The 17,384-nt window shown below is 39.5% G+C and overlaps 2 protein-coding genes across 7 annotated transcripts in view; one reads left to right on the top strand and one right to left on the bottom strand.

The window, feature by feature from the left end:
* Nucleotides 1-17,384, top strand: part of STMP1 (short transmembrane mitochondrial protein 1) — a 360,766-nt gene that overhangs the window by 120,453 nt on the left and 222,929 nt on the right. The window lies entirely within an intron of this gene.
* Nucleotides 1-17,384, bottom strand: part of CNOT4 (CCR4-NOT transcription complex subunit 4) — a 145,402-nt gene that overhangs the window by 75,841 nt on the left and 52,177 nt on the right. For all 6 annotated transcript variants that reach the window (XM_050782404.1, XM_050782406.1, XM_050782405.1 and 3 more), the window contains exon 2: nucleotides 8-273. In XM_050782404.1, coding sequence (XP_050638361.1) covers nucleotides 8-181 — 174 coding nt within the window. In that variant the 5' untranslated portion in view covers nucleotides 182-273. The remainder of the gene's footprint in view (nucleotides 1-7; nucleotides 274-17,384) is intronic.

Genomic DNA, 17,384 nt, shown 5'->3' with positions numbered 1-17,384 from the left:
TATTTACCTTTCTACATGCAGGACAAAGCCCATTTTCATCAGTGCGAATTCGATGCCAACAAAATCGGCAAATCTGGTAGCCACAGGTGCAAGGGAAAAAGTTGATATCATCTATCTCCAAGGGCTCCATGCAAAGAGGGCACTCCACAGGGTCTTCCTTCGCGTCAGGACTGCGAGACATCTTCACGTTTATTAAACAGCAGCAAAAGTTTATAATAATTTAAGGGAGAAGGAAGTTCAGCACTGAAAGCTAAAATGTAGGACTCTGACGACCTGCATGAGAAGAAACAAAATACATTGTTTACTACTGGAAAAATGGCACAGTCAACAATTAAGAGTCACACTGTCAAAAAAGTTGAAAAAACTGACTGAGCAACTACTGTTATCAACCTGAAATGGCTTTGAGAATGGATTTCTGAAAATTTCTGAATACCAAAACAAAAGGTCTGGCATCATTAACATTTTAGATTCAATGTAAATATAAAAGAAGTTCCTTTTTTCTTGATAAAACATTTAGTACTAGCCTATAGCACTAATCGTAACACATTTTAGGGGAATAAATAAGGTAAAACTGCACTCTTAACTGTCCCATCTTTGACCTAAAACCTAGTAATATTGCCACATAACTAGAAGACTATTACACTATTCTGAAGTTTGTCACAATTTATAAAACGAATCAAATGAAAACAAGAGACCTCAGTCATCTACAGTTACATGTTAACATCAAACTCTTGACACAGAAAATACAGGTTAAAACTCAGAAAAACTAGGATGCCACAGAACCATAGACCTTAACTATACAACTAATTACGTAATAATATGCCAATGAAAACTTCTGAAAAACATGTGTTAAACAAAAGTATTCCTATGGTAATACTACAAAAAGCCTACAAGAAACAGGAAGAAAGAAGGGAACAAATAGACCTTCATATCACAAACACTTTTTGAAAAGTTAAAAAACATAACTTTTTAGATTATGGGGAGTTTTAAATTTTCAGGTAACAGTTTAGGCTAAAGTCACTGTTAGATTAAAAGGTTAGGTTGAAATCACCATTTTAAGTTAAAATCTGAGAGCCTGCAAACTAATCTATAATTCTATAGTAATCCCACCAAAATCATGGTGGTAATTTTTCACATAATTGGACAAACTGATCCTAAAGGTTACATACAAGAATAAATGCATGAGAATCATTTTGAAGCTTCTGGGGGAAAAAGTGGGAATTTGCCCTATCACATACTAAATTATACTATAAAGCTACAGTAATTTAAATAATTTCCTATTAGTATAAAAATAGACAAAAGAGCAAAGAAACTAAACAATCTAGATATAGCTGGGTACAGTGGCTCATGACTGTAATTCCAGCACTTTGAGAGCCCAAGGCAGGAGGATCACTTGAGGCCAGGAGTTCAACTCCAGCCAGGAGTTCAAGACCAGCACAACATAGCAAAGCCCCCATGTCTATAACAAATTTTAAAATTAGCTGGGCATGGTGGTGCACATGGTGGTGTAATCCTAGCTACTTGGGAGGCTTGAGGCAGGAGGACCGCTTGAGCCCAAGAGTTCAAGGTTGCAGTGAGCTATAATTGTGCCACCGCACTCCAGCATGGGTGACAGAGTGAGACCCTGTCTCAAAATTAGAAAAATCTAGAAACAGACTCATGAATTTATGAGATTTTAATATTTGATAAAATGTATAACTCAAGTTGGGAAGGCTGGACCATTTCATAAACAGTGATGGGACTCTGGGCTATCCATTTGAAGAAAAAAATAGTATATAATTTAATACTGCAATTTAAAAAAATCCCAAATGATCTAGTGATCAATAAATTATTGAAGTGTTAAAGAAAAAAAAACAGAATTTTTTTTTTTTTTAAATCTTGGGATACAAAAGGCCTTCATAAGCAAAACAAAAATTCACAAGTCATAAAAGGAGGCAATCAACTAATCAACTTAGCAACATGGAAAGAAGAAAATATAAATGAAATTGAAGATAAGCATCAGAGTAAAAGATACGTTTGCTACATATAAAGAAAAGCTAATGTTCAGAATGTATAAAGAAATCCTACAAAGCAGTAAGACAAAGACAAGTTAAAAAAAAAAAAGAGACAAGAAAACGGTAAGTAGTTCACAGAAGAATTACAAGTGATTAAAATACATGAAAAAAAATGATCAATCTCTTTAGTTAACAGCCAGGTAACTTCTTTTTTTTTTTTTTTTTTTAAACCCCATCTAGCCTGTCAAAGAAGTTAGTTTTTACCCAAAGTAGAGAAGTAGAGAGGATCAATGATCTAGTCCCTCTTTCAAAAGAGGAAATGGGAACACATTACTTTGCCTTAAGTTACACACTTATTAGTACAGCCTGGATTCCTTCTATGAAGTTTTAGCCCTAGATAATCTGTGCTCTTAACCACTCCCTTATACCACCTCCTAACTAAGAATCAATCCTACATAAATAGTGACACCAACATAGCCAAGTGTTTGGCTATGTTCTACAGCATTATGAGAGTAGAAAACTGCAGGCCGGGTGTGGTGGCTCACACCTGTAATCCCAGCACTTTGGGAGGCCGATGCAGGTGAATCACAAGGTCAAGAGATCGAGACCATCCTGGCCAACATGGTGAAACCCTGCCTCTACTAAAAATACAAAAATTAGCTGGGCATGGTGGCATACACCTGTATTCCCCGCCACTTGGGAGGCTGAAGCAAGAGAACTGCTTGAACCCAGGAGGCGGAGGTGGCAGTAAGCCGAGATCGTGCCACTGTACTCCAGCCTGGTGACAGAGCAAGACTCTGTCTCAAAAAAAAAAAAAAAAAAAAAAAACAAAGGGGGCGGGGTAGAAAGCTGCAAACAGTATACCGTCCATTAATAGGAAAATCATTAAGTAATTATGATATAAGGTATGTTGATCAGAATGTCTATTCTAGTTATACTTTTTAAAGAACAGCAAGTATGAATATACAAACCCTGTATGTGTATATATTTAATTTATTTCACTAAGAAAATAAACATATGGAGGTTTAGACACCAAAGTGTTGTTATTTCACAAAAGACAAAATGGAGTTAGGAGACTACTAATTTTTTAAAGAAAAATCCATGTTATCTAAATTGCTGCAAAAAATGTATTTTTTTCACAATTCAAATGGCCCTTTAAAAAAACAGGAAAATTGTTTTCATTTCCTTTAGAAAAATTAAATTACTTCTCACTTTTGCTAATAATTAGAAGAAAAATACAATGAAATAGTGTCTTCTTGTGAATCTATATTTCAAAACAAAATTAAAAAAAAAAAAGAAATGCTCAGATTTGCCACTATCACTTTTCAGCATATATACAGTTAGGAGTTTAAAGCTGACTTCTAATAGGTCCTCCAACTTTAAACATCCCAAAACTGTACCTGTAGAAAACTCAGACTCAAATATAGGTTCCAATAACAGAAAAGTAAACTGAAATAATCAAAGGGTGCTATCTACACTTCTAATACCTTTGATTCTAAGATATCATTTATTTAACTACAGGTTATTAGAGTTTTAGTGAAGTAATTTATGGAATGTTGGGAAGGAAACAATACATTGGGGCTTATGAACAGAAAAGCTTTCTAGAAGGTAAATTACTATAAATAAAAAATGATATACTGAGGTTTTGCTTTTTGATTGTTTCTATCTGCTTTTTAATTTTAAAAAAGCTTACAAGAATATATATCTTTCAGTTTAGTAGGAGGTTTAGAGGAACAAAAAGGGTCAAAGGAACAAGAAATCCTTTAGATAGTTAACACAAAAGTAAGTACATCTGTGCACTTCTAGCACCATGGAGAGAAGCCACAGAAGCCGGCTGCCAAAAGTAATCTCATAAATAGTAAAAGGTAGGAGGAGGGTAGTCTGATGTGGTAGAACACTGCAATACAAGGTCAAAGAGTTGACTGACTCATCTCTTTCACAAAGTAACTATATGATCTTGGATAAGAAATTCAAAAGCTCTAGAATTTGATGTACTCATCTGAATAATGAAGAAACACAAACTTTTAGGGAATTTCAAGTATAGAGCAATTTCCTAAATGTATTATAGTACCCCTCTGAACTAAGCTTTTAAAATAAGCTTTGAGATTGACTCTCCAAAATACCCTTGCCCAAATTTTCATTTAGAGAATAATTTTACTTCATAAGCCAGACAACTAATATTAAAATTAAAACCAAAAAGGCCGGCGCAGTGGCTCATGCCTGTAATCCCAGCACTTTGGGAGGCCAAGGTGGGCACATCACCTGAGGTCAGGAGTTCGAGATTAGCCTGGTCAACATGGGGAAACCCTGTCTCTACTAAAAATACAAAAAAATTACCCAAGCATGGTGGTACATGCCTGTAATCGTAGCTACTTGGGAGGCTGAAAAAGGAGAACTGCTTGAACACAGGAGGCGGAGGTTGCAGTGAGCCGAGATTGAGCCACTGCACTCCAGCCTGGGCAACAAGAGCAAAAACTTTGTCTCAAAAATAAATAACATAACATAACATAACATAACATAACATAACATAACATAACATAATGAGTTGAAATAATAAGATTTAAAACGTTGTAAGACATAGAAATAAAATATCTCTTTAAATGAAAAAGGCAAAAAAAGCCAATGATTTCCTGAATGGGGTGCGGAAGTCCTTAGAATTAATTTTGCAGGGGAAAAAATTATTCATTTTTAGCCATACACAGGGGCTTACACCTGCTATCCCAGCACCTTGGGAGGCCAAGGTAGCAGGACTACTTGAGCCCAAGAGTTCAAGATCAGCCTGGGCAACACAGGGAGACCTTGTCTCTATGAAAAATTTTAAAAATTAGCCAGGTATGGTGTTGTGTGCCTGTGGTCCCAGCTACTTGGGAGACTGAGGCAGGAGGATTGCTTGACCAAAGGAGGTCGTGGCTGTAGTGAGCCATGTTCACGCCACTGTACACTAGCCTGGGTGATGGAGTGAGACCCTGTCTCAACAACAATTCTGCCAGGCATGGTGGCTCACATCTGTAACTCCAGCACTTTCAGAGGCCAAGGCAGATGGATCTCTTGAGGCCAAAAGTTCAAGACCAGCCTGGGCACCATGGCGAAACCCTATCTCTACCCAAAAGAAAACAAAATTAGCTGCAGTGGTGGCACACGCCTGTAGTCCAAGCTACTTGGGAAGCTGGGGTGGGAAGACTGCTTGAGTCTGGGAGGCAGAGGTTGCAGTGAGCCTAGATCACGCCACTGCACTCCAGCCTGGGCAACAGGGCAAGACCCTGACGCAAAATAAACAAAAAAGAATCCTTTTCATATACACGATCCAATCCTCACAAGAACACACTAAACCCTTTATAAAACATGAAACTGAAGCTAGAGTGTTAAAGATACAATTCAAAAATAGGACCCAACTTCAAAACTCATGCCCTTTCCAACATGGTAAGACAGAAGTCATGATTACTGATGTTGGAGCTATGCACACTTGGGAGTAGAGTGCAAATGCCCAAAGAATAAAACGACATTACTTTTTAAAAAGTTAAATTCTATGGCAAATTTTTACCCTGTTACTTGAGTTCTTCTTCTCTACATCAACTGTAACTAATAACTCTGACATGTGTAATAATGCTCCTGCATCACCAAAAATCTCACATACCATGCAGTAAGTACACAAAATAAAATCACACACTCAAAATTATGTTTGAAAGTGTCTTATCACTTATAAAGTGTTGCTGTATACATGGTTTTCTGTTTAGGGTCCTGTTCAAAAGATATGTATAAGAATACATGAAAGGTTGGACGCAATGGCTCACACTCACAGTACTAGCACTTTGGGAGGCTGAGGCAGGCAGATCGATTGAGCCCAGGGGTTCCAGACCAGCCTGGGCAACATGATGAAACCCCATGTCTACAAAAATTCGCCAGGCATGGTAGTGCACACTGTAGTCTTAGCTACTCAGGAGGCCGAGGTGGGAGGATCACCTGAGCCAGGAGGGAGAGGCTGCAGTGAGCCATGATGTGGCACTGCTGCGCTCCAGCCTAGGCGACACAGTGAAACTCTGTTTCAAAAAACAATAATACACGAGAATGTAAGGCAGTACAGCCACTACAGAAAATAGTTTGGTGGTTGCTAAACTTAGAATCAGCATATGACCCAGCAATTTCACTCCTAGGTGTATACTAAAAGAACTGAAAGGACTTGAACAGATACTTGTGCACCAGTGTTCCTAACAGTATTCTTGACAATAGCCAAAAAATGGGAAGTAATCCAAGTGTCCATCAATGGAGGGATACACAAAATGTGGTATCTCCATACCATGGAATATTAGAATATATTCAGTCATAAAAGGAATCAAATTCTGATACATGCTACAACATAAATGAACCCTGAAAACACTATGCTTTAAGTGAAATAAGCCAGTAACAAGAAGACAAATATTTTATGTTTTCACTTTTGGTTTCTAGTTTTTGAGACAGGGTCTCACTCTGTCACCCAAGCTACAGTGCAGTGAGTGGTGGGATCATAGCTCACTGCAGCCTCGCCTCAAACTTCTGGGCTTTATAAAGCAAATCTCCCACCCCAGCCACCTGAGTAGCTGGAACCACAGGCGTGTGCCACCACACCCGGCTAATTTTTTAAATATCTGTATAGATGGGGTCTCCCTGCGTTGCAAAGGCTGGTCTTGCACTCTGAGCTCAAGTGATCCTCCCACCTCGGGCTCCCAAAGTGCTGAGATTACAGGCATGAGCTACCATGACCAGCCTGATCTCACTTTTATGAGGTATCTAGAATAGACAAATTCAAAGATACAGAAAGTGGAATCAAGGTTACTAGGGGGCTGGGGGAGAAGAATGGGGAGTTACTACTTAATTGTACAGAGTTTCCGTTTGAGATGCTGAAAAAATTTCTGGAAACAGACAGTGGTGATGGTTATACAGCAAAGTTAATGTACTTAATGCCACTGAACTGCACATTTGAAAATGGTTAAAATGGTAAATGTTTATGTTCCATATATTTTGCCACAATAAAAAAGTCAAAAAAAGAAAAATATGGCTGGGTGCGGTGGCTCACGCCTGTAATCTCAGCACTTTGGGAGGCTGAGGCGGGTAGATCACGAGGTCAGGAGATCGAGACCATCCTGGCCAACACAGTGAAATCCCGTCTCTACTAAAAAATACAAAACAAATAAAAAATTAGCCGAGCGTGGTGGCAGGCGCCTGTAGTCCCAGCTACACAGGAGGCTGAGGCAGGAGAATGGCGTGAACCTGGGAGGCGGAGGTTGCAGTGAGCCAAGATTGCACCGCTGCACTCCGGCTTGGGCGACAGAGCGAGACTCTGTCTCAAAGAAAAAAAAAAAAACATACATGCAATATATACATAAAATTATAAACTATATATTTTTTCTAATTAGTCTGTTCCCACTAGAATGGAAACTTTAGGAGGGCAGAAATTACCTGGTGCATCACATTTACGACAGTATACCACACAGCTACAACATGGCTTCCAGTAAATACTAAGCATTCACACATTTGATGAATACGTAAAAGAAAGAATAAATTATTTGTTACATGTCTGTTGTAAATGACAACCTTCGAAAATAAGAAACAGCACTTTAAGTTGTCCATTGTTTCTGTTAGATACATTTCACAAAGCATGTTATTTGCATGAACTACACAAAGACAGAAAACAGACTAAACAGTAGCTATCAACAGTGTGCTAAGTGAAAAAGTTTAAATATCAGCACTAATACTTAATTTCCCCTTTTAAATTAGGTGCCAAAGTACCAACATATATCTACCATGAATATTCATATACTATAGAACTCAGGACTGTATTACCTTTAGGAAGCAAGAAAAGCTTACTTATGTTTTAGAAATCTATCTACCTAACAAACAACTTTTAAAAGCCTCTCTCATTAAAGGTTAAACTGCCGTTATACAGAAAAATCAACTATGTAGGACTGTTTACCTCTCTATTGCTTTGCTATTTATGTAGTAAAATATGTGTATTTTACTTTTCTAAGATTTAAATCAAAAGCAGCATACAAAGTATCTCATATAATTTAACATGTTCCCAGAGATAGCTGAGAATCTTTTCCCAAAGGAAGTGACTTCGTGTGCAAGAGTGTGATGTTCAAGCCTAAAGGCAATATCAAACACAAGGTTGAGTGAAAGGCATTTTGGAAGAGATTCAAACTACAGGCTAAACTGTAGGTCAGCTAGTTTGCAGGTGAGAACCAGGGAATAAGACAGCTGGGATGCACCCCCCCGGTCTGAACAAATCGTATGTGCAATGACTTCAAGAGTTGTTTGGATCTGGCTAAGAAGCAATTTATGTCCTAGGGTATTGTTAAAGACAGCAGAGCAGCCAGAAATCAGTGGAGATAAAAAGCTGGGTGTGGTCAGAAAAAGAAACAGAAGAAAGCTCTGCCAAACACTGTCAGCCCAACACTGCCAGGTGCCATGAGGGCATACACAAGTCCGTGCCCCTAAGGAGCAACACCACAGGCTTAAACACTGCAAGGGGGAAACAGAAGTCACTAAAATAGGGAAAGAGAAGTCACTAAACAAATGAGCAAATAATTGTAACAAGCCCTGGAAACGAGCAGGGGGTTGAAAGATCAGTACCAAGAGTTGTTGCAATGTTATACAAGATGTTCAGTTTCCAACATAAAATTACAAGCCATGTAAAGAAATAGGAAAGTGCTGAGCACAGTGGCTCACGCCTGTAATCCCAGCACTTTGGGAGGCTGAGGTGAGCGGATCACGAGGTCAGGAGTTCGAGAACAGCCTGGTAAACATGGTCAAACTCCATCTCTACCAAAAATACAAAAAATTAGCCAGGCGTGGTGGCATGCGCCTGTAATCCCAGCTACTAGGGAGGCTGAGGCAGGAGAACTCCTTGAACCCAGGAGACAGAGCAATTCCGTCTCAAAAAAAAAAAAAAAAAAAAAAAAAAAAAGAAAGAAGCAAAGAAACAGGAAAGTATAACCCATATACCAGAGAAAAATAAAGGCAAAAGCCACTACCTGCAAGAGCAACCAGAGGATGAATCTAACCGACTTCAAAAAGCCATTATAAATATGTCAAAAGAACTAAAGGATACCATAACTGCAGAAGGAAGGTATAATGACAGTATCACAACAAATAGACAATATCGATAAAGAGACATTATTAAAAAGAACCAAACGGAAATTCTGGAGTTGAACACTCAGTAGAAAAAATCACTAGAGGAGCTCAAAAGTACATTTGAACTGGCAGAAAAAAGAACTGGCAAACTTGAAGACAGACTGATAGAGATGATGCAATCCAAAGAATAGAGAGGAAAAAAAAAGAGTGAAAAAAATACAAAGCCTCAGACAAATATGAAACATCATTAAGCACATGAATGGGAGTAGTAAACGGACAGGAGAGAGAGGAAAAGGGAAAGAAAAACTATCTTAAGTAATAATGACTGTATAAAAATGAAGAACTACAGGTAACAACACAGATGAATCTCACAAACATAATTTGAGCAAAAACAGCAAGACAAAGTATACGATGCTGGTCATGTAAATTTCAACAAAGGAAACTATATTTTAGGGATGCACATAAAGGTAATAAAGTCATGATAGTGAGTGCCTCTAAGGAAAGGGAGAGGATTTCAAATGGCAAGAGGTATATGGGAGGAGGAGGATTCTGAGGTACGTGAAATATTCTGCTTTTGACCTCGGAAGAGTCTACAAAGATATCCACTTTATAATGAAAATGTACATGTTTTACATGTTTCTGCATATATGTATATTTCCTTTTTCAAAGTTTTAAAAGAAAGAGATACTAGCTGCAAATTTCCAAGAATTGGTTAAAAGTAATCCCTAGACCCAGAAAGTACAACATACCCAAGTGGGATCAATAAGCCCACATCCAGACACAAAGTGGTAAAACTGCAGAACACTAGGCAACAAGAACCATAAAAGAAGCCATAAAGAAAGAACCCTTCACCCAATGGAATGATCATTAGAGTAACAGCAAGTAACAGCAAGGAAGCCAGAAGGCAGTGATGTATCTTCAAGATATGAAGAGAAAATTACTGTCAACCTACAACTGAGTGCACCTAGGAAATAACAACCCTGAAAAATGAGAGTAAAATTATAAAAAGACATTTCAAAGACAACTGAAAAGACTTTGATGTGGACTAGGTGTTAGACGATGTTAAGGAATTACTGCTAATTTCATTAGGAATGAGAATATTGTGGGTTTTTTTTTTTTTAACCTCTTCTCTAGGAGACACATTCTGAAGTATTTACAGACTTCATGATAGGATATTCCAGCAGGAAAGGAGACACAGAGAAGTAAAGAGACCCCTCTTTAAACATCAAATGATAAAATATCAGTAACAGGAAACTGAGGAATGGAAATACTGGATTTCATCATAATATTTGTTCTACTTTCATGTATGCTTAAAAACTTTCATGATAAACAGCTAAAAATAGGCACAGTGGCCAACACGTGCAATCTCAGCTACTTGGGAAACTGAGGCAGAAGAATCACTTAAGCCCAGGAGTTCAAGGCCAGCCTGGGCAACATAGTAAGACCCTGACTCAAAAAGAGAAATGAGGCTAAATTAAAAATTAAATAAACAAAAACAGGCAATTTACCAGTAAAAGGCTTCCACTAATGAAACTTCTGAAGATGTTTTTTAAGAAGGAGGAAAATGATCCAGGAGGACAGTCAGAAATTGTTTTTTTCTGTTTGTTTGTTTGTGGAAGGGTCTCACTCTTTTCGCCCAGGCTGGAGTGCAGTGGCACGATCTCGGCTCACTGCAACCTCCGCCTCCTGGGTTCAAGGGATTCTCCTGCCTCAGCCTCCCAAGTAGCTGGGATTACAGGCACACACCACCACACCTGGCTAATTTTTGTATTTTTGGTAGAGACGGGGTTTCACCATGTTGAACAGGCTGTTCTCAAACTCCTGGCCTCAAGTGATCCACCTGACTCAGCCTCCTAAAGTGCTGTGATTACAGGCGTGAGCCACTGTGCCCAGCCACAGTCAGAAATTGAAGGGATGGTAAAGAAAGATGTGGTAAAAATGTGGGTAAACTGAATCACACATTTCTCTATAAAATAACAACAATGTCTAATTTGTTAGATTTAAAAAGGATAAAATGTCTGTTAGGAGGGGAGCGACATAAGATAAACTGCTCTAAGGTCCAACTTTAAGAGTAACATGAGGCCGGGCGCAGTGGCTCACGCCTGTAATCCCAGCACTTTGGGAGGCCAAGGCAGGCGGATCACGAGGTCAGGAGATCGAGACCATCCTGGCTAACTGGGTGAAACCCCGTCTCTACTAAAAATACAAAAAATTAGCCAGGTGTGGTGGGGGGCACCTGTAGTCCCAGCTACTCGGGAGGCTGAGGCAGGAGAATGGCGGGAACCCAGGAGGCGGAGCTTGCAGTGAGCGGAGATCGGGCCACTGCACTCCAGCCTGGGCGACAGAGCGAGACTCCCTCTCAAAAAAAAAAAAAAAGAGTAACATGAATGGTTGGGAGGTCGGGGCATAAGAGTAACTTGAACCCAGGAGGCAGAGGTTGCAGTGAGCTAAGATCACGCCACTGCACTCCAGCCTGGGTGACAAAGTGAGACTGACTCAAAAAGAAAAATAAGACCCTCCAAAAAAAGAAGGTTAAAAAAAGAGTAACATGAATGGTAAAATTTCAAGGGTAATCACAAATCCTCTATGATCTACTAACCCCACCTCTGTATGACTGCCTTAGAGAAACAGTTGCACATCTGTATGAGTACAAGCAATTGCAGGAATGTTTTGCAATAGCAAAAAATTGGGACTCCCAAAGTCTATCAATAGGAAAGGCTAAGTTACTGTATACCAATAAAATGAAATAAAGCAGTTTAAAGAACTAAATCTGGACATACTAACATACTGAATGAAAAGAAAACTAATTGTAGGTACTGTATAACAGTTGTGTTTTGTTTTGTCTTGTTCGTTTGTTTGAGACAATCTCATTCTGTACCCCAGGCTGGAATGCATGGTGTGATCTTGGCTCATTGCAACCTCCACCTCCCAGATTCAAGCGATTTTCATCCATCAGATTCCCTAGTAGCTGGGATGCACCACCACACCTGGCTAATTTTTGTATATTTAATAGAAACAGGGTTTCGTCATGATAGACAGGCTGGTCTCGAACTCCTGGACTCAAGTGATCTGCCTGCCTTGACCACCTCAAAGTGCTGGAATTACAGGCATGAGCTACCACACCCAGCCAACTGTTTTTACACTAAAAAAGAAGTCATACATGTTCTCTACATACATACAGGATAAGCAAAACCTTAGGGGGAAAAATGACATATAAACTGATAATAGTGATTACCGTTAGGAAAATAAAGAAGGGAATGGGAGCAATCAGAAACCTGAACCTTATCTATGTGTTTTTGCAAAAAGACTATTTACGTATTTCTTCTATAATAGCAATTAATTTTTAAAAGATAAGTTTTTAAAGAGTATTAGACTTTTAATCCTTTGAGTGCAAAGACTGTGCCTATTTTATTCAACACTGTACCATAGACATATGCAAGTATTATATGCTCCCAAAACTGTACATAGAGTATCTCAGAGAGACGCATAAAAGAGTGATTCAGGCTGGGTGCAGTGGCTTGCAGCTGTAATCCCAGCACTTTGGGAGGCTGAGGACGGAGGATCACCTGAGGCTAGGAGTTCAAGACCAGCCTGGGCAACATAGCAAGACCCTATTAGTACAAAAAATAGCTGGGCATGGTGGAGAACACCTGTAGTGCCAGCTACTGTGGAGGCTGAGGCAGAAGGATCGCTTGAGACCAGGAGTTCAAGGCTGCAGTGAGCTATGATCACGTCACTACACCCTAGCCTGGGTGACACAGTGAGAACCTGTCTCTAAAAGAGGAATAGTAATAAAAGAGTATATCAAAGGACATATAAGAAAATAGGGACAGGCATGGTGGCTCATGCCTGTCCCAGCACTTTGGGAGGCCAAGGCAGGTGGATCACCTGAGGTCAGGATATCGAGACCAGCCTGGCCAACATGGCAAAACCCTGTTTCTACTAAAAATACAAAAATTAGCCGGGTGTGGTGGCATGCACTTGTAATCCCAGCTACTCAGGAGGCTGAGGCAGGAGAACTGCTTGAACCTGGGAGGCAGAGGTTGCAGTGAGCTGAGATCGTACCACTGCACTCCAGCCTGGGCAACAAGAGCGAAACTCCATCTCAAAAAAAGAAAAAGAAAAAACAGTATGGCGATTCCTCAAGGATCTAGAACTAGATGTACCATATGACCCAGCCATCCCATTACTGGGTATATACCCAAAGGATTGTAAATTATGCTGCTATAAGGACACATGCACACGTATGTTTATTGCAGCACTATTCACAATAGCAAAGACTTGGAATCAACCCAAATGTCCATCAGTGACAGATTGGATTAAGAAAATGTGGCACATATACACCATGGAATACTATGCAGCCATCAAAAAGGATGAGTTTGAGTCCTTTGTAGGGACTTGGATGCAGCTGGAATCCATCATTCTTAGCAAACTATCGCAGGAACAGAAAACCAAACACCGCATGTTCTCACTCATAGGTGGGAACTGAACAATGAGATCACTCGGACTCAGGAAGGGGAACATCACACACCGGGGCCTATCATGGGGAGGGGGGAGGGGGGAGGGATTGCATTGGGAGTTATACCTGATGTAAATGACGAGTTGATGGGTGCAGTACAGCAACATGGCACAAGTATACATATGTAACAAACCTGCACGTTATGCACATGTACCCTACAACTTAAAGTATAATAATAATAAATAAATTAAAAAAAAAAAAAAAAAAAAAAAAAAGAAAAAGAAAAGAAAATAGAGTGTCTGTCACTGAGTAGAGGGCTAGAGGTAGTTTGTTTTCTTTATTTTCCAATCTTTAGAAATGAACATTTATAATGAGAAAAACTATATTAAATTAGTTGAAATTTTAAGTATAACGGACAACAAAAAGGGACAATAGAGTGATTGATGAGATGAAAAACTTCTGAATGTATAATTAGAGATTAGCATCAGTATGTTTCCTATTAATTTAATGCTCTCTCAGGAGGAGGCTAGGAGTTTATGAAATTAAAGGCTACACCTGATGAAAGTGTTATTAATAGGTAAAATCAAATCTGCACAAAAATCAAAGCTGAGACTAATTAGTGTCCTAAATAATTCTCTACCACACTTGTGAAGGTTGTCAAGAAAAGGAATTGCCTATATCAATTTTATTTTCAACTGAAAAAAAAAAACAGTTTTATTTGGGGGAAAAAGTATCTGATAGGGTATAACACCTTTAAAGTTTGTAAGGACTTATCCAGAAACCTAATTAAAACAAAAGGATCCAGGTATTACAAGCTTAAAACCCTTCTAGTCTGTCTGGACTCATAAATGAGTCTTTTTAGAGATACTTCTGTACATCAGTTTACAGTACAACACTAGTAACGGATAAAACAGAAAAAATTAATCCAAGGAGAAACACTAAACTGAAAATGAAGTGCGAGACTCAGTCTTAGTCAGTCAATGTTTTTTTTAAGCTCACGTTTATTAGCCTGGTTAAATGCAACCACTTCTTTAGCCAAACTGTCATCTAGTCACTTAGATTCTACCACCTCCTAAATTCTAACCCCAGGTGGCATGCTGCTAATCTTATGTTCCTTGCCCACCAAGAGCTCTCTCTCAGTGTACCTGTCTCAAACTTCATTCAGGAACATCCTGTCACCACTTCTGTACTTCCACTTCATGGAAAGCAGTGATTCATATGGAAGTCCACCGTTTCGGTGTTTGGGTCTAGGTGGGGCATAAGGGGACATGGAGGAAGGGTACAGTAAGACAGAATTCATAAAGGAGTGCAGATAACAGGTATCTGGGTAAATAATGATTTTTAAATGAAAGAAAACGATTTTTGAAAATTTAAACAAAAGTAAAACAACCTTATGTATGAGTATTTTCCTGGAATTGTTTTTTATATATATTATATATAATATATAACATATATAAATATATAACATATATAGATACAAATATATATACACATATATATATATGCTGATACAGCAGCTCATGCCTGTAATCTCAGCACTTTGGAGGCCAAGGCCAGTGGATCGCTTGAGCTCAGGAGTTCAAGACCAGCCTGGGCAATATGGTAAAACTCTATCTCTATAAAAAAATACATATATATATTTGATTTCTAGATATGCTAACATGCAGCCATCTGGGATAAAATTAAATAACAAATACTTTTAAGGGGCCTAAAATACAGAAATATGGCTATTAATTCTTCTTTAAAAGGAAGAAAAAATTTAATGTTTTAATGCTTGTTCCTCCCTAATCTCCATGTGTGCCTCACTTCTATTATGACTCAGTAAAGCCTAGAATGGTAACCGTTTTACACCATAAAACTAAAATAGTACAGTCAAGTGTCCTCTGGTCCACATACAACTAGTTCATTCCTGTTTCCAATAGAAAATGTTAACCAAATTACTATTACCATAGAAATCTCACAGAGAACGTATGTGTCAGAATGTTTTCAAGAATAAAACAAGGCCAGGTACAGCAACTCATGCCTGTAATCCCAGCACTTTGGGAGGCCAAGGCAGGTGGATCACTTGAGCTCAGGATTTCAAGACCAGCCTGGGCAATATGGTGAAACCCTATCTCTATAAAAATAAAAAACAAACAAATAAATTTTTAAAAAATTAGCCAGGCACGGTGCTGTGCACCTGTGGTCCCAGCTACTCAGGAGGCTGAGGCAGGAGAATCACTTGAGCCTGGGAAGTAGAGGTTGCAGTGAGCCAAGATCATGTACTCCAGCCTGAGTGACAGGAGTAAAAGCCTGTCTCAAAGAAAAATAAAAAAAGTAAATAAGTAAAAATAAAAAGGAGCTTGAGACCAGCCTGGGCAACGTGGTGAAACTCCAATCTCTACAAAAAGTCCAATAATGAGCTGGGTGTGGTGGCATGTGCCTGTAGTCCCAGGGTGCTGAGGCATAAGAATCACTTGATCCGGGGAAGAGGAGGTTTTAGTGAGCCGAGATCATGCCACTTCACTCCAGCCTGTGTGACAGAGTGACAATGTCTCAAAATAAAATAAAATAAAATAAAATAAAATAAAACAAAACAAAACATTCTATAAACATAAAGGACCACTGATACACAACACTAGGTCCATTACAATTGTGGAAAACAAACTGGTCAGCCACAGTGGCTCATACTCGTAATCCCAGCACTTTGAGAGGCTGAGGCAGGAGGATTACATGAAGCCAGGAGACCAGCCTGGACTACAAAGCAAGGCCCCATGTGAAAAAAGGACAGCACAGAACAGGAAGAGAAAGAAATAATAGCCAGGTGAGTGGTGTGTGTCTGTAGTCCCAGCTACCTGGGAGGCTGAGGTGGGATGATCACTTGAGCCAAGGATTTCAAGGCTGCAGTGACCTAGGATCATACCACTGCACTCCAGCCTGGGGAAGAGAGCAAAATCCTGTTCTCCTAAAAAAAAAGCTATGTGGCCGGGCGCGGTGGCTCAAGCCTGTAATCCCAGCACTTTGGGAGGCCGAGACGGGCGGATCACGAGGTCAGGAGATCGAGACCATCCTGGCTGACACGGTGAAACCCCGTCTCTACTAAAAAATACAAAAAACTAGCCGGGCGAGGTGGCGGGCGCCTGTAGTCCCAGCTACTCAGGAGGCTGAGGCAGGAGAATGGCGTGAACCTGGGAGGCAGAGCTTGCAGTGAGCCGAGATCTGGCCACTGTACTCCAGCCTGGGCAGCAGAGCGAGACTCCGTCTCAAAAAAAAAAAGCTATGTGGGGGAAAAAAAGCTTTAAATTCACATAGCAATGCCAACCAATTCAACCAACTGAAAGGCTGTGCTTTGAATATAGAAAATAATGGTCAATACATATATGGGTGCTAGTTTTACTCATCTTGAAATTGCACATAAATATATTCTATACACATTTTAAAAACAATTTCAAAATAAAAGTCTAGCATCCAACTATGGACAAAGGAATTTATTTATTTTGCAACCAAAATGGTCTATTTAAATAAATATATACTTTAAATGACTTCAGGAAATTTAAGCCCATAGGTTTAAAAAAAAAAGACTAAGGCCAGGCACTGTGGCTCAGGCCTATAATCCTAGCATTTTGCGAGGCTGAGGCGGGCAGATCACTTGAGGCCAGGAGCTCAAGAACAGCCTGGCCAACATGGTGAAACCCCATCTATACTAAAAATAAAAAATCAGCTGGGCGTGGTGGTGCATGCCTGTAGTCTCAACTATTTGGGAGGCTGAGGCACGAGGTGAACCTGTGAGGTGGAGGTTGCAGTGAGCCAAGATTGTGCCACTGCACTCCAGCCTGGGCAACAGA

The sequence above is a fragment of the Macaca thibetana genome, chromosome 3 (genome assembly GCF_024542745.1).
Source record: "Macaca thibetana thibetana isolate TM-01 chromosome 3, ASM2454274v1, whole genome shotgun sequence".
Classification (NCBI taxonomy): domain Eukaryota; kingdom Metazoa; phylum Chordata; class Mammalia; order Primates; family Cercopithecidae; genus Macaca; species Macaca thibetana.
The sequence above is the reverse complement of the archived record's forward strand: the minus strand, read 5'-3'. Positions and strand labels throughout refer to the sequence as shown.